General features: G+C 55.9%; 7 protein-coding genes across 7 annotated transcripts; 3 read left to right on the plus strand and 4 right to left on the minus strand.

Moving 5' to 3' along the window:
- Window positions 1-864: 864 nt before the first annotated feature.
- On the plus strand, window positions 865-1,558 carry HRG_00230 (had superfamily; the record flags this gene model as incomplete). Its single annotated transcript, XM_044858701.1, has 2 exons — window positions 865-998; window positions 1,183-1,558. The coding sequence occupies 2 exons, from the start codon at window positions 865-867 to the stop codon at window positions 1,556-1,558; spliced, it is 510 nt and encodes a 169-aa protein (XP_044725101.1).
- A 619-nt stretch (window positions 1,559-2,177) lies between these two features.
- HRG_00231 (kinase) lies at window positions 2,178-3,881 on the minus strand (the record flags this gene model as incomplete). Its single annotated transcript, XM_044858702.1, has 4 exons — window positions 2,178-2,732; window positions 2,802-3,333; window positions 3,389-3,546; window positions 3,600-3,881. The coding sequence occupies 4 exons, from the start codon at window positions 3,879-3,881 to the stop codon at window positions 2,178-2,180; spliced, it is 1,527 nt and encodes a 508-aa protein (XP_044725102.1).
- Window positions 3,882-5,457: 1,576 nt separating this feature from the next.
- HRG_00232 (NUDIX domain-containing protein) lies at window positions 5,458-6,045 on the minus strand (the record flags this gene model as incomplete). The annotated part of the gene is made up of 1 exon (XM_044858703.1): window positions 5,458-6,045. The coding sequence occupies one exon, from the start codon at window positions 6,043-6,045 to the stop codon at window positions 5,458-5,460; it is 588 nt and encodes a 195-aa protein (XP_044725103.1).
- Window positions 6,046-7,012: 967 nt separating this feature from the next.
- On the plus strand, window positions 7,013-11,435 carry HRG_00233 (SH2 domain-containing protein; the record flags this gene model as incomplete). Its single annotated transcript, XM_044858704.1, has 4 exons — window positions 7,013-7,183; window positions 7,241-7,438; window positions 7,498-11,119; window positions 11,182-11,435. The coding sequence occupies 4 exons, from the start codon at window positions 7,013-7,015 to the stop codon at window positions 11,433-11,435; spliced, it is 4,245 nt and encodes a 1,414-aa protein (XP_044725104.1).
- A 1,289-nt stretch (window positions 11,436-12,724) lies between these two features.
- Window positions 12,725-13,285, minus strand: HRG_00234 (F1F0-ATP synthase regulatory factor Stf2; the record flags this gene model as incomplete). Its single annotated transcript, XM_044858705.1, has 3 exons — window positions 12,725-12,953; window positions 13,023-13,179; window positions 13,240-13,285. 3 exons carry the CDS (start codon window positions 13,283-13,285, stop codon window positions 12,725-12,727), a joined length of 432 nt encoding a protein of 143 aa, XP_044725105.1.
- A 2,784-nt stretch (window positions 13,286-16,069) lies between these two features.
- On the plus strand, window positions 16,070-16,771 carry HRG_00235 (breast carcinoma amplified sequence 2 (BCAS2) domain-containing protein; the record flags this gene model as incomplete). Its single annotated transcript, XM_044858706.1, has 2 exons — window positions 16,070-16,106; window positions 16,179-16,771. The coding sequence occupies 2 exons, from the start codon at window positions 16,070-16,072 to the stop codon at window positions 16,769-16,771; spliced, it is 630 nt and encodes a 209-aa protein (XP_044725106.1).
- Window positions 16,772-17,280: 509 nt separating this feature from the next.
- On the minus strand, window positions 17,281-18,524 carry HRG_00236 (cyclic nucleotide-binding domain-containing protein; the record flags this gene model as incomplete). Its single annotated transcript, XM_044858707.1, has 2 exons — window positions 17,281-17,982; window positions 18,051-18,524. The coding sequence occupies 2 exons, from the start codon at window positions 18,522-18,524 to the stop codon at window positions 17,281-17,283; spliced, it is 1,176 nt and encodes a 391-aa protein (XP_044725107.1).
- Between the last annotated feature and the right edge of the window lie 3,325 nt (window positions 18,525-21,849).

A 21,849-nucleotide genomic window follows, 5' to 3' on the forward strand; every position in this document is an offset into this window, starting at 1 on the left:
GTCATCGTCTCTGCACTCAGCTCAAGTGCCGTCGTTGCCAGCCTCGGGTCAGAGCGCCTGACAGAGGAGGTGGGCGACGGAAAGCCGGGGCAGACAAAGGGACAACATAGGCACCCAACGCAGATGCAAGCAGGAGGCGGCCTGGTTGGTAGGTGATGATGTGGGTTGGTCGGGACGGAGGAGCTGAGGTTGGGTTGGGTGCTGTAAGCCGTCTCCCCTCCCTTGAGCCGCCGTCGGTCGCCTCTGCTCCCTGAAAAGCTCTTGTTCAGTACTCCGTACGCGAACTGCAAAAGGAAAGGTTCGTCGAGACACGTCGCACAAAAAAAACAAGCAAAGAAGTAGTGTGGGCAAGAATAAAATAAAAGAGCGGCCCTGGCAGGACCAGGATCATGGGCCCAAGCAAATGATAAAGTGACGATGACGCGCGCCCAGCACAATCGTCACGATGCCAGCGGGGCGTCCACTAACAGTAGGTCCACTAACCGTAAGTGACAGTGGGCCCGGGTCACGGCAGTTGGTCTACTGTACTGTAAGCCCCAGCTCAGCCTTATTAATTGCAGGTACTTTGTAAGTTACCAGAGGTAGGTACGGAATAGGTACCTAAGAGACAGTCGCATCGGCGGGCCGTCCGTATGCTTGGCGCCAACGGCGCTGTGACAAGAGGGAGATAACCGAGTACCCTTTTGCAACGTGCTTCTGCTCGCCATTCACGCCGCCTTGTGAGTCCCGTTGCACCGCCACCAGGAACGTTGCCGCCCAGAGCTGCACGAGACTCGGTCCTCTGACCTCTCCTGTGCCGTGTACCGAGCCGAGCCCGTGACTTGTTGTCCGCCGCCGCTGCGCGTCTAGCCAAGGTCACGTAGAATGCGTCCCGGCCTCTCCTTGGCCACGGCCTCGCCCAGCCCCAGACGTTTCGCACCTCTGAAGGAGAGCGTGGCCGGCGGCGACAAGCTCCCAAGGCTACGCGGCGTCGTCTTCGACATGGACGGGACTTTGTGGTGAGTCAGTTTTCCACGTTCCGTGTCACACAACGCGCCGCCCTGGGTGTGTGTATGGCAGAAGCAAGCCTCCCGCAAACATAAATGCAGAAGCAGTGCCTCCCTCCACTCCCTCGGTCCAATCGAATCGGCTCTTCCCCTGCACATGAATACGTAACCCACCCATCTAACCAGCTGCCGTCAGCGAGCCTCAGACGTACATGTTCGCCGAGATGAGAGCCGCCCTCGGCATCGTCAAAGCAGTCGACATCCTTCAGCACATCGACGGCCTCCCCCCGCATGAGCAGCCCGCCGCCGCCGAAGCCATCCGCGCCATTGAGCGCCGCGCCATGGAGCTTCAAGTCCCCCAGCCGGGCGTCACGGCCCTCATGTCCTACCTCGACGCCCGCAGCGTCCCCAAGGCCATCTGCACTCGCAACTTCGACGTGCCCGTCCACAATCTTCTCACGAGGTTCCTTGCCGGCTCCGTCTTCAGCCCCGTCGTCACCCGCGCCTTCCGCCCGCCAAAGCCAGACCCTGCCGGTATATTGCACTGCGGCACACTGGGGGCTCGTCGATGATAATGGCCTGGCCGATGCGAGTGGCTTGATCATGGTCGGGGATTCTATCGATGACATGACCGCTGGCAGGAAGGCTGGTGCTGCCACCGTATTGCTGCTTAATGACGTGAACAAGGACTTGGCAAGTCACGAGCACACAGACTTGACAATCCACAGGCTGGATGACCTCATTGCTATCTTGGACCACGGTTTTGAGGCAAGAGACTTGGCCGTCGACTGAGAATCGCTACTATTCCATGCCCATCCTGTCGGCATCTGGACAAACAGGTGACTCGTGGTGAGAGCATACATCACTGGACCGGGACAAGTTTCACACGGAGAAAAGAGAACAACCATATTCCAGATTCGGCTTCCAATTCGATCCCGACGCCTGCACTGCTTCCATGTAAACATCACATAACTAGGCTGGCCCGGACTATCATATTCTAGATGCGCCCAGGAGGCATCTGTAAACGACACTGGCCTCCTGTGTTGGGTGTGGCGAGAGAGTTGGAGAAGAACTCGGTCAACAAAGACATGTGCGCCAAAAATGCTGAGCTGAGTCCAAAGTCTGGCAGCATCCACTTCATGTACATTTTCAAGGGCATTAGACGCCGTGTCCGCACGGCCACTCTGTTCTCTACAGGCCATAGCTTGGGTTCGGCGGCAACCCAAACGTTGCCTGTCTTCGGGATTCTTTTCGTGAGTCGTCCGCCGTCTGCGACTGCTTTCGCGGAGGTGCTGGAGGCAGCGTGCTGCCCAGCGGAGCGGGTCTGACCGGCAGATTGAACGTTGCGGCGTTGGCACTGGCAGGAGCCGAGTTGTCGTTGTAGCGTGACACCTGGGGAATCGAGTTGGTGGTTGCTATCCTCTGCCCCATGCCGGGGTGCGCCAGGGAGGGTGTCCGGCCAGTCCCAATGCAATTGCGACTCGGCGAACGACTTGGCTGGTCGCGTGGGGAAATGATGCCGGCGCCTCCAATGGGTATCTCGCCCGAGGTTGGTGTGTGTACGGTCCGATCCTCGATTTGCGTTTGACCAGTGGGCGAGTCGCTTGATCGCAACAGGTCTTGCGTGGCCGGCGACAGCTGCGGCCCCAGGTGAGATTTGCGGTTGTCTCGCTCCAGGAGCCCGACTGCCCATTGCCTCAAGTCGACAGGGGTCCTTTTGGCGGCCTGGACAAAGGGATCGCGGTCCTATAACGGAATTCCATGTCAGTGTCAAATCTGGGGCCAGGGGATGGGGTGGCGCCGCGAGCAGCTTACGTGAAGTTCCTGTGGCGTTGGACGTTGTTCGGGCTGTTTGTAAAGACATTTCTGTATCATGTCCTCCAGTATGCCAGGGAAAGCATCGCTCTTGGGCAGTCTCGGCGCCGGCTCATGGACAATTTGCTGCAGCAAGTCCAGAATGCCCGCCGGTGCGCACTCCTCGTCCGAGAGTTGCTCGCTCGCGGCAAACGGGAATTTGCCAATGGCCAGCTCCATGATGGACAAGCCGAAGCTCCACACATCCGACTTGACGGTGTACTTTTCGCCCTGAATTCGTTCGGGGGCCATGTAGGTTGATGTGCCGACAAAGGTGTCGGCAATCGAATTGATGAGCTCGCCGGAGACGCCAAAGTCGCACAGCTTGATGGAGCCTCGGGAATTGACGAGGATGTTGGAGGGTTTGATGTCCCGGTGCATGATGTGGTGTTTTGAGTACAGGTACGTCAAGCCGCCGAGGGTTGCTTCCGCAATCTTGCCGAGCACGTCGACGCGGATCGGGCCAAACACTCTCGAGACCCTGTCGAGAGACCTGCCATGACGGTTAGCAGCCCGAAGCGGCCTTGACGTGTCTCGTGGAAACGCACCCGACATCCATGTACTCCATGCACATGATGACGTCGTTGTTACTGTTGAGAAATGCGCCGTAAAAATTAACAATGTAGTCGGAATGGCACCCATGCATGATCTGCAGTTCTCGTACGATTCTCTTGCGCATCTCCTTCTTGGCCTCGACGTGGATGACCTGGTGCGTCGTCAGTATCAAGGGCAAGGGGAAGGGGCAAGTGGTTTGCAAACCTTGCGCGCCATGATGGTGCCCGATGTAAGGTGCTTGACCTTGCTGACTGTGCCACCATTGCCGGAGCCCAGCTCCTTGAGGATCTCGAGTTCTTCTGGCCTCAGGTCGAGTTTGTACTCGATGCCAATCTCCAGTTGTCCATCCTTGCCATCGTCGCGGGCAGAGTCGGCGTCGGGGCGGCTTGTCTCAGCCGTCGGCGGGGGTCGCGGGGCGGCGGGCGTGAGGGCGAGGCCTTTGACATTTTTGCGCTTCATGGAGCGCGGGGCAAAGGGATCGGCCATGACGGGCGGTGTGAGGGGTCGGACGAAGTGTCGTCGGGAGACTCGGATTGCGGACGGCCTGGATCACGTCGGTCGGGTCGAGAGGTGAGATGAACGGAAGCGTCAGGCTTCGAGGAGGAGGGCTCAGACGCAGCACGTCATGCCCAACGAGTGATGGGACTTGATGGACGACGGGTTTGCAACGGGCCAGGAGAGCGTCGAGGGGGAGAGGAAGTGAGAGACCTGGCGTGGAGTTGCAGAGCGGGAGCGGGAGCTCGCCGCGAGTCGTCGACGGTGGCCGGTAGTGGGGGTTATGGACCGCCGTGGCGCTTTATTAGGTCGGATCAGCAGCGCCCTGAATGGGCCCGGCAGAGGCGAGGACTGGCAAAGGAGGGAGACGGGGCGAGAGGCAGGGGATGATGGGGAGGAGTCTTGTGGTTGGCCGCCGATTTCTCCGGGGACGAGGCAATGAAACCGACATTGGCTGAAAATTGTACCGTGTGCCTCGTGACGATGAAAATGCCTCTGGGGCGAGAGTGAGGGGGCTTGAAACCGCTCTGGATTGGGGGCAACGACGCCGGGGTCCGAGTGGGAGCACACCCGCGCACCCCGGTACAGCGGTACTACGGGGACGAAGTACCTACCTGGGTAGAGAACAATAGCGTGGGGCCGAGGCAAAAGGTACCTACTAGTACCTACTAGTACCTACCTACCTACCTCCTACCTACCTACTTGCCTGGCTTCGCCTTGGTGCAGAGCGAGGAGGCTTCGCCCCGGCCCCTGCTGGAATAGGGGACTACAGTGCCGTTCAGTCCTGTGCACTAGCGCTTGCACACCACTGCCGTGCCCAACCCGAGGCATTAAGTCCGGGTCGGTATCCGTACGGCTGCTTAGCATGTAGGCCAGTGATCGATATCCCGGAAAGAAGGTTCAGTTTGCCCCAGACAGGACGGCGAGTTCGAAAAAGGAGCTGCTTTTTGCTAATAATTGATACATCAACGAATGTCGTGCTCGAGTACAGAATCAGAGAATCTACCAAGGTGGGTATCGAGTGGCTCTTCCAAATAGCAAGACGCTCGGCACGAATGCAGGCCGCATCTACGCAGCACGGTTGTTCAAGACAAGCATTCAAGCAAATGATAATAAGTTATACTTCCAATTGGATGATGCCGTACCAAGCAGTATAAATAAAGTGCATGATAATTATGGACCCTGTCTATATGGTAATTATAACTCGGAAGTTTTCGGCTGCTCCAGGCTGCAGCACACCTATAAGGCCAAGCATTCGTACAACCACATAAAATGCGATCTGACAAAAGAGCTGTACCGGTATGCCACCACGACGAATGAAATGCGTGCAGACAATATCAACGACCTCGGCGTTTGCACTGCCCCAGGCGGGCTTTGCCTGAGCGCTTCGGAAATCACCGACGCCTCCCTCGGCAACCCCTGAGTCTTCACTCACACACCCGCATCTATCTTTGCTTCACACACCAGGCACGAGCACCGGATAAAAGAGGAATGCGCTTTGCACGCAGCTGCTCCCTCTTATCCAAGTTCCCCCGAGGGGCCTTGCTACAGTCCATGGCTGTTGCGGTCACCTTGCCGCGTTCAAGGCCGCCAAGATGGTACTGCGCTGCAACTCCATAAACTGCTTTCCTCCCTTTCCCTCCTCGACCTCGGCCATTTGTGCCCATCCCCAGCCCCGGTGCTCGGTAGGGTTGAGCTTGACAGCAGCGCTGATGACGTCCCTCCTCTCAGCCGGCCCCAGTCCATGGCCCTCATCGACCTCGACTTCAAAGGTTATTTTGCGCCACGTCAAGGCGTGCTGCCTGCCATCGTCAAACTCCACATTGTCCACGTGCTTTTTGACACTGCGCAGACGAAGCCCCGTCTCTTCCCACAGCTCCCTTGACACGGAATGGAGAATGGTCGCGTCCTTATTGGCCTCGCAGGCGCCGCCGGGGACTTCCCACATCAAGGGGGCAAAGTCGTGGCTTGCTCGCTGGATGAGCATGATGTGATTGCCACTGAAGATCATGGCGCCGACGGCTAGCCGCGAGATGGAGGGATTGAGCCTCATGTACTCTGAAATGGGCATGTTGAATTCCGCCACGCCAGGGGAAACTTCAAACGTGTTTGGCGCTGCAGCGGCTGTCACGCGGTTTGCAGACTCGGGCTCCATGTTTGCCGTACGCTTCTGCCGCGACTCGCTGCGGATTCTCTAGGCAAAAAGGCTGAATAGAAGATATGATGGCGCTTGTCTTGTTGCTGTGTGTATTCGTATATGAGTCTCATGTGTACGCAAACACAACATGTCCGAAGTCTGCCGGGCATTCTTCTGAGCTATTGTGGTTCAGCCGCATCATTGAGTCACACCGAAGTCACTCGAGGAGCCGCAAAGCTCAGCACGTCATTCTGCATCTGGATCAATACATACTGCCGCGTCGAATAGTTCTCGGCTGCATCGTCTCCAAGACCCAATGCTTCTGGATCGAATAGAAAGATAAAGGGGGACAACTACAGCGGCCTTTACCAGCTAGCTCATCGAACTTGCAAGCCCAACGGCGCTACTCAATGCCAAGACAGTTTCGTAGGAGCTCCTGTGGCGTTTCATCCAATGTATCGCTGGGCTGGGCGAAAACAAGCATGTTGGCGACGGCTCCAGGTAGAAGACAGACTCTTTGCCCTCAAAGTCAGCCAGAAGTGGCCATCATCAGCGGTAATGTGTTGGAGAAAATGCCTCTACGAAATAGCCCCACTTCGAGTTTGCCGGGTGCCGTATTAATTACCTCATCCGCTCAGAGTAGTGTTACCCAATTCTCAGCAGTGGCTTACGTTAGCATCGGAACCTTGGTGCATGTATTTCCTCTGCGACCTGCGCCCGCGCTCCATCCACGCGAGGCAAGGCTGAAAGCTCTCGGTGCTGCTCTAAAAACTCAGAGCTTCAGGGAGAGCCCGACCCGAACCCTCCCGCACCTCGTCCTCCATCGCTGCTGACGCCACCCCTCTTTCCTGCGTACTCGTATTGGAACGGCTATTCCGACTCTGCTGGCTCCGTCGTGTCTTTGGCTCACGAGCCTCCACCAAGTCGCGACAACGCTGGTTCATCCCTCCACCTCCCTCCGCCAGGGTGACGGCCGACAGCCACAATGAGCGGCTCCATGCGTGACCTCATCTCGGCCGAAGCTGAGCTGGACGACGAGGAAGATGAGTCGTTCGACGAGGAGACTGGAGAGGAGCGCAGACGGAAGAAGGGCCCCCATTTCGAAGACTCGAGCGAGGAGGAGGAGGATGACGACGACGAAGAGGAAGCACGAAAGGTGCGAAAGTGCCCCCGTCTTCTCCATCCTGCATTCACTGACCATTTATCCCCATAGGTCCGAGAAGGTTTCATTGTTGATGAGGACGAGGAAGAAGAGGATGGGGAAGAGGGCGGAGAATCCGAAGGCGACGAACGACCAGTCGTGAAGAGAAAACGGGAACATCGCGACCGCGAGGAGGAGGAACGTCTCGACGAGGAAGATCTGGAACTCATTGGCGAGCAGTTTGGCGGGCGGCCTAAATCGCAGGCCCAGGTATGAAACTCCCGGAGTCGGCGGGTAATGCGAACGATGCTAACATATCGGTCCTCAAGTCCAAGTTCAAACGTCTCAAGCGCGGTCACCGTGGCGCAGACGAACCGGCCAACGAGCGCCGAGGACTCGAAGAAATATTCTCTGACGAGGATGATGATGCGGGAGACCAGCGACCCTATGGGAGACCCAACTTCCGCGCCCAGGCCGACGAGTTTGACGACTTTATCGAGGAAGATTTCCCTGAAGATGAGGATGAGCGAATGCGACAGCTTGAGGATGCCGAAGTCGCTCGCCCCAGAGATCGCGGTGTCGGTACCGTCGTCGACACCTCCGGCCTCGACAAGGATGCCCTCGACGACATGGAAGCCATTTTCGGCAATGGCGAGGACTATGACTGGGCCCTCCAGCTGGAGGAGGAGGAAGAGGACCGCGAAAGGGACGAGCAAGCAATCGAGCTCAAGGACGTTTTCGAGCCCTCGCAGCTAAAGGAAAAGCTGCTCACAGACGAAGACAACGAGATTCGCTTCACCGACGAGCCCGAGCGATTTCAACTCGATCGAAAGCCCTTCAAAAGCCTCCAGCTCACGGCCGAGCAGTTCAGGGAAGAGGCGAGGTGGATCACCAACCAGCTTTGGCCGAAGAAGGGCCTGGTCCAGGAGCTTCAGGCCCCCTTTGGCAAAGCTGTCGGCAAAGTCCTCGAGTTCTTCATCGTTGACGAGGTCGAGGTACCCTATGTGTTTCAGCATCGGAAAGACTATCTGCTGCATTCCAAAAAGATACGGAGATCGACGCGAGACGATCCAGACGGCCCCGACTACACCATCCAGTCTGACAAGCTTTTGACCCAGGACGACCTGTGGAGGGTCCTTGAACTTGACATAAAGTTTCGCTCTTTCGTCGACAAGAGGAACTCTCTCGAGAAGACGTTTGAAAACCTGAAGTCGCTTGAAGTCGACGACCCCATGGTGGCGGAGATGATCCCCGAGGCGGCTACCATGGAAGAGCTGCAAGATCTGCAAGACTACTTGCAATTTCAATACGGCCCCAAGCTGAAGGACTTGGCTGCCTTGGCCGGCAATGTGTCGCAGATGAAGCGGCCTGGGTCCAAGTCGTCACTGCTCGATCGCGTTCGCAACGGCAAGGCTTACCATTTTGTCAAGGCATATGGCATCTCGGCCGACCAGCTGGCCAAGAATGCTCTCCGACAAGGGAAGAAGGTTGCACCTGATGATGATGAGCAGTATCCCATGGATCTGGCCGACGCCCTCATCGACGACAACTTCAGCACCGGGGACCAGGTCATCAACGCCGCCCGCCAACTGTTCTCGGAGGAATTGTTCGCCAGCCCTCGGATGCGAAAGTACTTTCGCAGCTCCTACTACCAGGCCGCAGAAATCAGCTGTCGCCGGACGGACAAGGGACTGCGCAAGATCGATGACTCGCATCCCTACTACGAGGCCAAGTACCTCCAGAATCAGGCCATCGCCGATCTCGTTCACCAGCCGGAGCTATTTCTCAAGATGATGCGTGCCGAAGAGGAAGGGCTGGTGGAAATCAAGGTCGAGATGCCTCAACGATACGACTTCCGGCGTCACCTGCATCAGGAGTTTGAGTCGGAGAACTTCAGCGATCGCGCAGAGCAGTGGCGCGAGGAACGCAAGCGAGTGCTCGATCTTGCTTATCCCAAGCTGGCAAAGGTCATTGTCAAAAACGTCAAAGAGGTGATTCGGACGTTTTGTCAAGACGAGGTCCTGAAGATGTGCCGGCAAGAGTTTTACAGGAAACTGGACCAGGCTCCCTACAAGCCCAAGGGAATGGTCTCGGGCACGACGCCTCGAGTCCTAACACTCTCCAACGGCATGGGCGATCCCGCTCGCGATCCCACCTGCTGGGCCTGGGTGGAGGAGGACGGTCGCGTGCTAGAGCAGGGTAAGTTCGGCAATCTCTCTCGAGACGAGGCCCAGCGCGACGAGTTTGTCGAACTCGTCCAGCGCCGTCGCCCTGATGTCATTGGCGTGAGCGGCTGGTGTGCAGACTCACAAAAGCTGGTTCGCGACCTAGAGAGCATTGTGAGCGAAAAGGGACTCATGGGCCCCGAGTTTGACGATCCGGAGACCAACGACTACCGCACCGAGCCTCTGGAGGTGATTGTGGTCGACGACGAGGTCGCGAGACTGTACAAGGACAGCCCCCGCGCACTGGCCGAGCATCCATCCCTCAACCCCGTTACTCGGTACTGTATCGCGCTGGCCCGCTACATGCAGAATCCTCTGAAGGAGTACGCTGCACTGGGCAAAGACGTCGGGTCAATCTCGTTCCATCCTTGCCAACACCTGCTGCCTCAAGACAAGCTGACGAAGTATCTCGAGTCTGCCATGGTCGACACGGTCAACATGGTTGGCGTCAACATCAACGATGCCATGGCCGACACGTACACGGCGAACCTGCTGCCCTACGTTGCTGGACTGGGCCCCCGCAAGGCCACGAGCGTGATCAAGGCCATCAATGCAAACGGCGGATCCGTCAACACGCGGGACGAGCTGGTGGGCGACCCCGACAGCGGCAAACTGCCCGTCGTCGGTCCGAGGGTCTGGAACAACTGCGCCAGTTTTCTCTACATCGACTACGACGCCACAAACCCGTCCTCGGACCCACTAGACAACACGCGAGTTCACCCGGAGGACTACGAGCTCGGCCGCAAGATGGCGGCCGACGCACTGGAGCTGGATGAGGAGGACGTCAAGGCCGAGACGGACGAGAACGGCCCCGGAGCCATTGTGCGCAAGCTGTTCAAGCAGGACGAGCAAGAGCGCGTCAACGAGCTGGTACTCGACGAGTACGCGGATCAACTGCTCAAGAACTTCAACCAGCGAAAACGGGCCACCCTCGAGGCCATTAGTGCCGAGCTCCAAGCCCCCTACGAGGAGCTACGAAGGTCCTTTGCCGGGCTGAACCAGTCAGAAATCTTCACCATTTTCACGGGCGAGACCAAGACGTCGCTATGCGAGGGCATGATTGTGCCCGTAAACGTTCGACTGGTTCGAGACGACTTTGCTCTCGTGAAGCTGGACTGCGGCATCGAGGGCAGGGTGGAGGCGCACGAGGTGACGAGCCGCGCGTCCGTCAAGGATGTCCTGAGCACGGGACAGACGGCGCAGGCCAAGATCCTGGAGCTCAACTACAAGGACTTTATGGCCAAGCTGTCCATGCGGGAAGACTCTCTGCGCATCCCGTACAAACGGCCCATCAACTACGGCCGGGACGGCTGGGACTATGCGCTCGAGGCCAAGGACAAGGAGGAGCTCCGCGAAAAGGACAAGACGACGGGTCGCACGCAGCGAGTGGTGAAGCACCCCAACTTCAAGCCCTTCAACTCGGTGCAGTCGGAGGAATACCTGGGTTCGCAACCGCTCGGCGAGGTCATAGTTCGACCGTCGTCCAAGGGCAACGACCACCTGGCCATTACCTGGAAGGTCGCCGACAACGTCTACCAGCACATTGACGTGCTGGAGATGCAAAAGGACAACGAGTTTTCGGTCGGCAAGCTGCTCCGGGTGGGCGGCAAGTACACGTACAGTGACCTGGACGAGCTGATCGTGGACCACGTCAAGGCCATGGCGAGGAAGGTCGAGGAGCTGATGCGCCACGACAAGTACCAGAATAGGTCCCGGGGCGAGACGGGTGAGTTTTGTCCGGCTGGGGGGTCACGACAGGATGGGAGATGATGCTGACTGCTTGTACAGAGAAATGGCTGACGACGTACATTGACGCCAACCCCAACCGGTCCGCATACGCGTTTTGCATCGACACGAAACATCCCGGGTATTTCTGGCTGTGCTTCAAGGCCAGCCGGACGGCTCGGGTGATTGGGCTACCGATCCGAGCCATTCCGCAAGGGTACGAGCTCAAGGGATACCAATACCCGGACATGCGCGCGCTGTGCAACGGCTTCAAGCTGCGGTACCAGAATGAGTTTTCCAAGATGGGGACAAAGTGAGTGGTCTGAGCAGCCGGGAGCAGCCAGCTGTGCGCCGATGTTTGTCGAGTATCAGTCTCGGCAGCTGGGGGGGGGTTGAGGAAAGGTGAGGGGCCATGATGAAGAGTGACGAGAGTCAAGCTTGCGAGGTTGTGATTTCTGACATGGACGTTCTAATTTTTTCTGAAGGAGGGCTCTGCAAGACGGAATGGATGGATTGCCCGTGCGAGGCAAAGGATGCAAGATAGGCAACGAGGTGTCGCCCTGGCGCGAGCAAGTTCAGCCGAGACCCGTCGAGATAGATAAGACGAGTCGTAACGATTGAAGCTTTTGAAGCGCGCATCGAGGCGAGCACGTGCTTGTACCGTCGCTTGTCTGTTCGTGTAGACATCAGCGTACCGTACATCCTCCTCTGCTACAGACATCAACGTGCGTTCTTCTCGGCTGGGTACCTTGCCATGCATCTCGCGACAATTGCTGCATGCCTACATTCATGGCGGATGAGGAGGCTTCTCACGCCGACGCGGCACCATTCACAATCCCTCCCTCGCTAGCAAACAAACCCTCCCCCTCCCCCCCTTCCGCTTCTTGTTCACCCGACGGTCTCTCGCGCGAGCGGGGGGATGCCGTGGAACGACGGGGCATGGCGGAGTGAGTGGTTGGGACCCCGTGGTGGGTGTCAGCGTTGCCATGCATGGTCCTCTAGCAAACAAGCCCCTCTCAGCTGTCGTCCCTATCTGGCTCTCTCCCCGCTTTCTCATCTTCAACGTTGCTCACTCTCGGGAGCTCTCTGCACTGTTCTTCTCGGGAAGGGGAGGAGGGGCTGAAGCGGCAAAGGGCGTGGATCAGTCATCATACCGAACGCCGATGCAGTCGCGACTTCGTGCTCGGATGCTCGTCACAGGGGCGAGGCACTCGCACCAGAAAAGCATAAACGGCAGACAGGGCCGATCCGGATCCATTCTAGAGCCTGGCTCGTGTCGCCGTCAGACAGGCTGTGGTGATACAATAGTACATTTGGGCCCTCCTAGATAAACCTCGGTGCAAAGCAAGATTGCGCATCCATCGTGATTCCCCCGCGGGTCAAGCGGAAGAGGGGTCTGTCAAACAAACTCCATTTCATGATACACCCCTCCACGGGCCAGCCGCAAGGTAACGGCAGTTCCGCTGCGTCGTCCCCAACTTCCAAGGCAACAAAAGAACAAGCAAAGTATTCGGGTTTTCATGGTTTTCGTGGAGTGCGGCGGGCCGTGTCAGTGCGGGGCCAAATCGGCGACCGGGGGTTCGGCGAGGATGCGGGGGTGGGGCGCCTAGGCGGAAGAGCGGCCGCTCTCCGACGAGTCCGTCTTGGAGAGCTCGTCGCCTGTCTCGTCGTTGGAAGGGCCGTGGAGGGACTCTTCGAAGACGGGCTCCTGTTCGTTGACCTCGAACTTGGTCTTGAAGTCTCCAATGTGGTGGGACAGGTTGCTGCTGTTGGAGCGGCGGCGGGCGTTGGTGAAGCGGAAGTCTTGATCCACGACTTCCTGCCCCATGTTGCCCCTTTGGAACATTGTGAGTAATTGGTTATGACTGGGTTGATGAGAGAGATGGAGAGACAGAGTGACATACCAGTTGCCCTTACCGGCGCCGTCCTTCTTGATCTTCTTTGGGTCGGCGTCCAGGTGGCCGGCCTTTGCGAAGAAACGGGGAAGATGCTCGGTGGGGGCGGCGGTGCCGTCTGCCAGGCCTCTGTGATCACGATCATTGGCCTTGTGAGAGCGAGTCACTGGAGACGAAACTGTTTAGCCAATGTTTGCATTGAAGTCGATGGAGAGAAGAGATGGACGGATGTATGAGTGCTCGAGGGGTGAAACGATGCGCCAAGGAATCATGATGGGTGGCGTCGGTGTTACAATGCATCACCCAACAGATCAAGGCAGTAACAAATGAAGACAGCACACAGGACAGAGAAGCGAGTGTAGAGCGAGGTTGCGGCCAACTTACTCTTGCAGGCGAGAGATGAAGTGTGCTAGAAAAGTAGAGGGGCTTGAGCTTGGTTGAGGCCAAAGGTGATGAAGCAGTCAATTGGCGATATGATGTGCCGTGTCACAACAAGGTGAAGCTCGGCGAGAGAGAGACAAGACGTTGATTATTTGGCGGATGGGTTGATGAATTCGAGGGATGGGAGGTGATGATGGATGAGGGAGATGATGGATGAGGGAGATGATGGATGAGGGAGATGATGGATGAAGGTGAAGATGGATGGATGGAGAGACGAAAGAGGGGAAACAAGGGAGAGGAATGCAGAGAGCTTTGGAGGGTGCGGGAGACGACAAGCTAATCGGGGACGAGGAAGCAGTGGCATTTGTATCATCAGGAGGACGTCAGGCGAGTGCCGGGGGTGGTGTGATCGATTGCAGGGTGAAGCACGGCGTACAGTGCGGGCTGAAGGGTATCTGGTTGTGGCGCCCCAGCACAGGCGTGAGCGGCATCCTTTCCTTTACACGCACTGTGTGGGCATCTCCATGCTGGAGTGACGTGCGAGCACTGGTACATCAAAGTACCGGACCGGCAAGCTCCCAAAGCAGGCGCCTTGCACCTGGCGAAGAACAGCAGTCAATGGCCCTTGGAGCTCAATGCTGCCTCTGGAGAGCATGTCGCCATGACCAGATAACAGTTGCGCACACTGTAGAGTCTGCAGAGATGAGTCTTTGCTGCCATCAGAGCTCCTGTAACGGAGCCAAGGGAGGGGGTTTGCTGTCGCGTGACCTCAAGTGACGGGTGACGCAAGAGCTCAGCCAAAGCAACCCAGGTAGGTACTTACAGTGAACAGTGCTGCTTCGTACTGTGTGAAGTCGCCAACGGGGTCACGATGCATGGAATATGCACATCATGTACGTATCCGTACTAATTAACAAGTCGGCATGCATTACCATGCCAAGGGATTAGAGCATCTAGACGCAGACAGACATGACAGACAATGACGCCTTTTGCAACATGGTCCGTCGTCACCGTCCATTAGATTGCGCAATTGGGAAGAGAGAATCTGTTTGCGCCATTTGTGTCAGGGTCCAGACCACCAAGACGGCCCAACAATCAATTGACATTGATTGACTCGGCTGGAGAAGACGTCCACTGTTCGGTGCTTTCTTCTGCTTCCAATGATGCTGTCTCGGCTCCTCAGCCCCGCAGGCGACGGGGACGTTCAGGGGCTGTGACGTTGCCGCCTGATGCCTGTACTGTTCCTGCATTGTCCATGCTCAGCCAGCATCAACAAACGAGGGAAGTCAGCAAACTTGAAGGCAGCTCGACGGAAATAATGTTCGTTGGTAGACGGCCTAGGCATCTGGACCCTTGGGGTACCTGCCTCAGCTGCAGCAGGTACCGTACTGTGCCAGACTGCAAGCCGGTTCACAGTATGTATGGGGACGCGCGCGCACGATTGCGGGGTACGGGGAACAAGACAGGTCCGGGTACAGGGGGGGCAGGCGCTAGTGGAGCCCCTGGAGCTCACAGCGGGCGGAGAGCTGTTTGTTGGTCCCCTCATTGAAGCTTCCAGTCAATTCCACTCTTTCCCTCTCTTCCTATCTCCATCAGCGTCTAAAGAAATGGCCAACAAGGCAGAAGAAAAAAAAACGCCAGCCACAGCTCACGTGCCTCTTCGGCCTCCCGGACCACTTTTGGCACACAAGGTGGCTTCTTCGCCACTGCTTCCCGCATTCCCGCCCGGGTGACCAGTTCGACCGGAAACGGCCCCTGACTCACCGCGAGACTCACCGCGTCTTCGGCCTTTCCCTTTGAACCGGCAACTGCACTTGCACCCCTGGGGCACGTCAATGCAGGTACCGTACCACCATTGACGCTCCGCCGTCGCAGCAGAAATGACGCTCTCTTTCCGCTTCCCACCCTCACGTCACGGGCGGTCCCGCTCTCTGCACCGCCGCTCTTCGCTACAATGCCGAGCCGAGGGTCTGGGTACCCAAGCATTGTCCCTTGTGCCCGAGTGGCTGCATGCGTAATTGCGTGGCCAGTTTATGCCTCGGAGCAGGAGCTCTGCGCCCACTGTGGGCCAGGTAGCTGATGGCCTCCTCGCTCGTCATCTCTTGTCAATCGACGGGCAATCAACGTCGACGAGACGGAAATACGGAAAATCACCATCGACCTGTTTCAGTACCATCGTGTAATAGTGCGTAGACTGGTCCTTTACTGGCCCCGTGATAAGGCTGAGCCAAAGTGGCCCGTGCCCCACTCACAAAGCACGAGGCTACGTCGACAGCGCGTGTTAATGTTCGGATAAACTCCAGACAAGACTGCAGCGCAGGCTTGCTTCCTGCAACAAACGCAAGGGCGATGCAAAATTGAAGAACCCGCGAGCCAGCGTGCCATCAGCTCGCTTGCACGCAGATCATCTACACCATTTTCATATCACTCGCCACACATCCTTCCCATTTAAGCCGCTTGAGCGGTCGCCAGTTGCGTTCCTTTGCCGGCACCTCGAAAAATTCAGGACAAGAGGTCGCGACAGGCGCACGCGCAGCGAGAAGACACGGCAACCCGCAAAAGAATCAAGGCAGAAATAGAGGGAGACAGAAAGAAAATCGTCAGGGGCCTCGACAGGCCGCTCTTGGCGGGAGCTAGCAGTCCTCCTCACCCACCCAGGCCTTCTCGTCGCCACCATGGCCCTCCCACCCGCCTTCCACGAATCCCTTCCCTGTACGCTCCCTCTCCTCCCGTCTTCTCTTCTATTGTCGAAACCATATATACTGATATCCATTTCCCTCGCAGACATCGACCCCGAACTCTCCCCTGCTGCCCTCGCCGCCGCCCACGCCCTCATCTCCGCCGAACAATCCCAAGCCTCCCCCCTTCCTCCGCATCCCCAAACCGACCGCCCATCCCTCCTCACCCCCGCCCTCGCCGCCGAGCTCTCCCGCGTCACCTCGGGCGAACCGGCCAAACCCCTCTGCCTCTCGCGCTACGAGGCCCAGGAACCCCCCTCGCCGGGCTCCTCGTCGACCACTTCGCTGCGCCCCGTGCTGGAAAACGCCTACATCTCCGCCGCCTATCTCACCTCGCGCGCCCAGAACCTCATCCTGCTCGATCGCCACGGCGCAAACACTTGGCTCCTCTCCAATTATCATCTTGAGAATGACCTTCGTCGCGTCGAGCGCGAGCTTGCTGACACTAGGCGGAGTATTGACGAGGTCAACGCCCAGCGCGCAAAGAGGCAGGAGGCCGTGCGCGCAGAGCTGCTCATGCTCGATGAGACTTGGAGGCGCGGTGTCGGCCGAGTCCTTGAGACCGAGGTTGCCGTCGAAGAGCTCAAGGCTCAGATACGGGAGGAGCTCAAGAGGAAGAGTGCGCACGAGGCCTTATAAGGCCCGGTGAGGGGACGAGGCGGAGCGTTGCTAGTAGATGGGAAATTTGAAGAGCGAGGGCGAGCGCATCGTCTCTCCATGGAGCCTGCGGCTGATGCTCAAAGCTGTAGTGGTTCTAGTGAACACGAATAAATTGGCAGAGGTGCCGAACAATTGTGCGAGATTCAGCCAGGCTTTGGTTCATCAACATATATCATGCAGCTTTCGCAATTCTCCTCATTTGCTTCATGCGTGGCAGAGCCAGACCATGACTGCCCGGCGGCACCGAAGCATCGACAACATGTCTGTTTAGTAGTCATATTCTCTCCTAGGAAAGCGAAGGTGGTGGGAGATGATGGTTCCTCCCCATCAAACGCCGACTCGAATTGCAAAATCCCGTGGAGCAGTCATGCCAAACAACAGGCACAAAACAACAGTCACTTCCAGCAGCACGACAATCCTCGCCACATTCTGCACCTCCGCTCACGTTCCAGGGCCTCGCAGCCCTGTCCCGCCAGCGACAAGCTCCATTATCCAGAGCTCAGGGGGTCCACATCTTCCACTCCTGTTGCGACGCCTTCGTACTTGGTCCGCCGGAGGATGCCCTCGACGGGACCGAGTAATCTCTGGAACGCGTTCTTGCCCAGCGACGCCACCTTGACGTGCGTCGAAGCCATGATACTAGCGGCTCGCGGTGCGTCGTTGAGCAGAGCCAGCTCACCGAAATAGTCGCCCTTCTTGTACTCCAGCAGCTTGTTGCTGGGGTCGCCCTTGTATGCCACGGCCTCACCGCTCTCCAGCAGGTAGAATGAATGGCCCGGGTCGCCCTCCTTGATGATGATTTCCCCGGGAGCAAATTTCCGCGTCTCGAGCGCATCGGCAATCTTGGACCGCTCGTAAGGGTCCAGGATGGACAGCAGCGGTACCTCTTCGAGGAAACGCTCGTACATGCGTCTCCGGGCAAAGGTCGACTCCATCAAAATGCGACGGAAGGTGACGCGGTCGAGGGCCCAAAGCGTGCATCCGGGCTCGACGGAGATGACGGTTGCGGCGCGAGGAGCGTTGTACATGAGGGCCAGCTCACCAAAAGAACCGCCAGCCTCGATGTTGCCGACCTTGTTGCCCAGGCCGTCGGGGCCGGGTTGGATGCTGCCGGATGGGTTGACGTAGACGTCAAAAGACCCCTTTTCGACGACGTAGAAAAAGTCGCCGGCGTCGCCTTGGTTAATGACCTGGCTAGTCGTCAGCTGACAGCCGCAAAGACACGCGCAAGTCACGGAGCAACGTGCGAACTACGCACCTTGATGCCCTTGGCAGGTATCGGCTTTTCCACCATGGCGCCGAGAATCTGCCCGCTTTGCTCATCTTCCAAATGCTTGAAGAGAAAGTTGCTCCCAATGGCAGCCTTCAAGCGCTCCAGCTGCTCGGGCGTCTTATCGTGCTGGGGCGGCGACCAGTTGTCATTGTTGTCGGCGTTGGGCTTCAACGATTCGGCGGACACGGAAGTTCGGCGGTTGAAGTTGTACTCTGCGGGATAGCTGTCTTGGCTTTGGGCGCTGCGAGCCGGAGGCGGGCCGTCGGTAGGGCCGTCGGCCCCAAAGTTGGCCTGCGAGTTGGGTCCCGACCGTGGGACGGAGTCGCTGGTGATGAACTGGCCAGACGCCTCATCTTCGTCGACTTCTTCGGAGACGGGGTCCATGATGTGCGAGCCGGTGGCGCTATCCCCAAAGGGATTCGCGCTGGCGCTGAAGAAACTCGAGAAGAGGCCAGACATTACTGCGCTGCTTGGCACTCGCGATGGGACTTGATGTGAGATTCGGTCGGTCTGAGGGAGGGTGAAGATGCTGGTCGTTGTGGCCAGTGATGACAGATATGACGAGGAATGTGCTTGAGCAGACGCCTAACCAGAGGCCTTGAAGCAGCCGACACGGGTAAGTAACTCGTCGGGAGCTGCGGCAAGGATGGGTGATGTGGCAGACGATGGACGCAATGCTCGTTCGCAAAAGTGTGACGACGGTTAGGGGCCAAACGTACCGGTGCTGAGGAAGTGATGAGTGACAAGGGGTCAAAGGCTGCGATTAAGACTGCAAGGGTATCAGCAACAGGCACGAAGCAGCTGGCCGGTGCCGATTCACGTGTGACGGCAGAAGTCGGTCGACGCAAGCAGGCAAGAGGCGGAGGATAGGTGAGGTGTTTTTCCGACCCAGCGGATGCTGCTTTTGGGAACAAACAAGGACATGTAGCGGCGGCCGACAGGCTCCGCGGACGTCACGGTACCTGACCGATGAGGCAACGCTAAGCCAGGAGCGGCAGACAATGGCGTTTTGTCCGTCGTGGGACAGACGGGTTGGAGGAAAAGTGGCTTGACATACATGTGATGGGGAAGGGGGCATGCTATAAGGTCTCCCGGACAGCTAGCCGAGCAGAGGGAAGATGAGGAGTCGAAGACGCGCAAGGGGAGATGAGACGATGGTGCTGATGCTGGTGGTGATGGCGGGGGAAAGGATGGCGGTTTGCCTCGAGTCCAACTTGGACAGGCCAGATGGGTCCAAGGAAAGAAAGAAGCTGCCAGAAGGTGTGGCAGTGAGGCTAAGAAGCCCAAGTGCCGAAGGAGAGGGAGCTGCTGACCTTGACGCGAGTGAAACGAGGGGGCGCCGTTGCTCGAGATGGGCGGCCTGTGTCTCTCTCGGCCGGGGGTCGAAGGGGAGAAGCAGTCGAGAAGGGCAGTCGAGAAGGGCAGTCGAGAAGGGCAGTCGAGAAGGGTCAGGGGAGGGGGAAAGCAGCAGCTGGCGGGAAGGGAGAAGCAGCAAGCAATGAAGCAAGCGGCGACGGACGGCGAGATGGGATGGTGGTAGTAGGAAAAGGCGGAAAGGCACGCATGAGGAAGAGAGGATCAAGGCCGGTGTGGGTCGACAAGGGAAAAAAGGTGGGGGGAGGGGAAGCTGACCAAGAGACCAAGGAAACCAAGGAAGGAGGGGGGAAGGAAGACAGGCGCTGGAAGCTTTCTAGAAGCGCGCACGGGCCACCGCCCTTGTCCTCTTGCATTCCGCCCGCTCTGACTGCAGGCGCTACTCGCTTCGGTGCAGGCGCCTGGAAGACCACGGAGCACCTGCGCTAACTTGCGCTAGTCAGGGTAGCTCTTGCCTGTCTCTGCCGCTCTTGTACAAACAAATGTCCCGCGTCCGCATACGGCCACGACCAAGTCTGCGCTATGCCGGCCGAGGAAGGGCGCCCATGTCGAGTCCGTCGAGTCCGCCGAGCTGCTTGCACTCGGCCAAGTCGACTGCTCCCACGGGGCCGCACGGGCAGAGCGGGAGTCCTCAGGACCTGTCATCCCGGAAAGCAGCTCTCTACTCTACTATATGTGTCACGACCCAACAAGGGTCCCAGTAGGCCACAGACTAATGTATAGGAGTAAAGGTTGGGCTCACACGCACCTATAGGCGTGCCCCCCTTATCCCTAGAAGCTACGTTGATGCTATCGCCGTATCCGGAGGCACCGAATATAGTAGTTAAACCTATAGGATGCTAAGGAAGTAACTTAATAGATCTAGGTAACTATAAGTAGCCGGATTAATAGGGAAACCTACCCCCCCTTATACTTTATATATATATATATATATATAGATATATAGTTATACTTATAAACTATAAGGGAATATATATTATAGTACGATTAGTTAGGTAGTAAAGATAGCTAGAAGTACTACGCTATATATATTATATTCTCCTTATTATAAGGCTAAAGCTTAGTAAAAGAGGGATTTTTCCTTTTTAGTTAGAGTAGCGAGTAATCTATAACTTACGAGCGGGGTATATATAATTCCCTACTAATACCCTACTAATATATTAGTACTATATACCTAAGTGCTTTATTAGCCTATACCTCTTAATAGCGCTCTTATAATTATCTCCCCTCTTATATAAACGTCTTAGCTATATTTATAATATATATTAATTAAGATTATACTAGTAACCTATTTAGAGGTATTTAGAACTTCGGCGTTAAATAAGAGGGAAAAACTAAAGTACTTAAAGGAAAACCCTCCCTTCTTTTATAGCTAGTCCGCCTTTAAGCCGGGTCGCGGTTATAATATATAGGAATCTTACGCTAGCTATTATAGGTATTATTCTAGTTAGTCGGAATCGCGTTAGCCTTACTATAAAGTAACCTTAGAAAGTAACTCCTTTATATATAAGGGGTATATAGCGTTAATTAATAGTATAAGCTTTTTTAGTTAATAGTTAATTATATAATTATCCTTAACCTTATCTTATAATAATATCTTCTTAGGCTCTACTTTATTTTTCTACTATAAAGCTTAGTAGACTAATTTTTATTAATACTAGCTTTTAGCTAAGCTAGTTATTATAGGATACCCTATAGTTAATAATCTAGGTACCTATAATAATATCGGCCTCCCTTAAGGAAGTTACCCCTAACTCCCTAAGGCTCTCCGCGGAAGAAGGAACCTAGAAGCTACTAAGTAAACTCTAGGAAATTACCCGGAAATCCTAGAAACAATAACTAAGTAGATTATATAGATATTTTATAGAGACTTCCCCTAGGGATATATTATATAGGGAATATACTATAATTTCCTAAGTAATAATAGCTCCTTAAGGATTATATTAATATTTCCTTAAGAAGTTACTATAAGAATATAGCGGGGAAATTATAAAGAAATACTTATACCTACCTAAGGAAAATACCGGGAAATACTGCTAATATACCGTACTACTATCGTATAATTATAAGGTTATAATATTACTTAGTTAAAGCCCTAAGTAAGGTCTTACGCTCGCTATAGTATATATATAAAAGATAGAGAACCCGCTAAATCTTAGGCGGGTAGAGAAAAATATAGATAGTTATTACTACTCTTACTTTAACTTATAAGACTAGTAGCTAGTTTATATTTAACGCGCGTAATACTATATAATAGCTAGTCTATATAATACGTTTAATTATATATAGTAGCTAGTTTATTTAATTACCTATTAGACCTATACTAGATCTAGGTAAATAGCTAGGTTAAAGTACTAGCCCTATACTAAGGGACTAGTATATAATAAATAGTAGTAATTCCTATTCCCCT

The sequence above is a fragment of the Hirsutella rhossiliensis genome (genome assembly GCF_020360975.1).
Source record: "Hirsutella rhossiliensis strain HR02 chromosome Unknown scaffold00001, whole genome shotgun sequence".
Lineage (NCBI taxonomy): Eukaryota > Fungi > Ascomycota > Sordariomycetes > Hypocreales > Ophiocordycipitaceae > Hirsutella > Hirsutella rhossiliensis.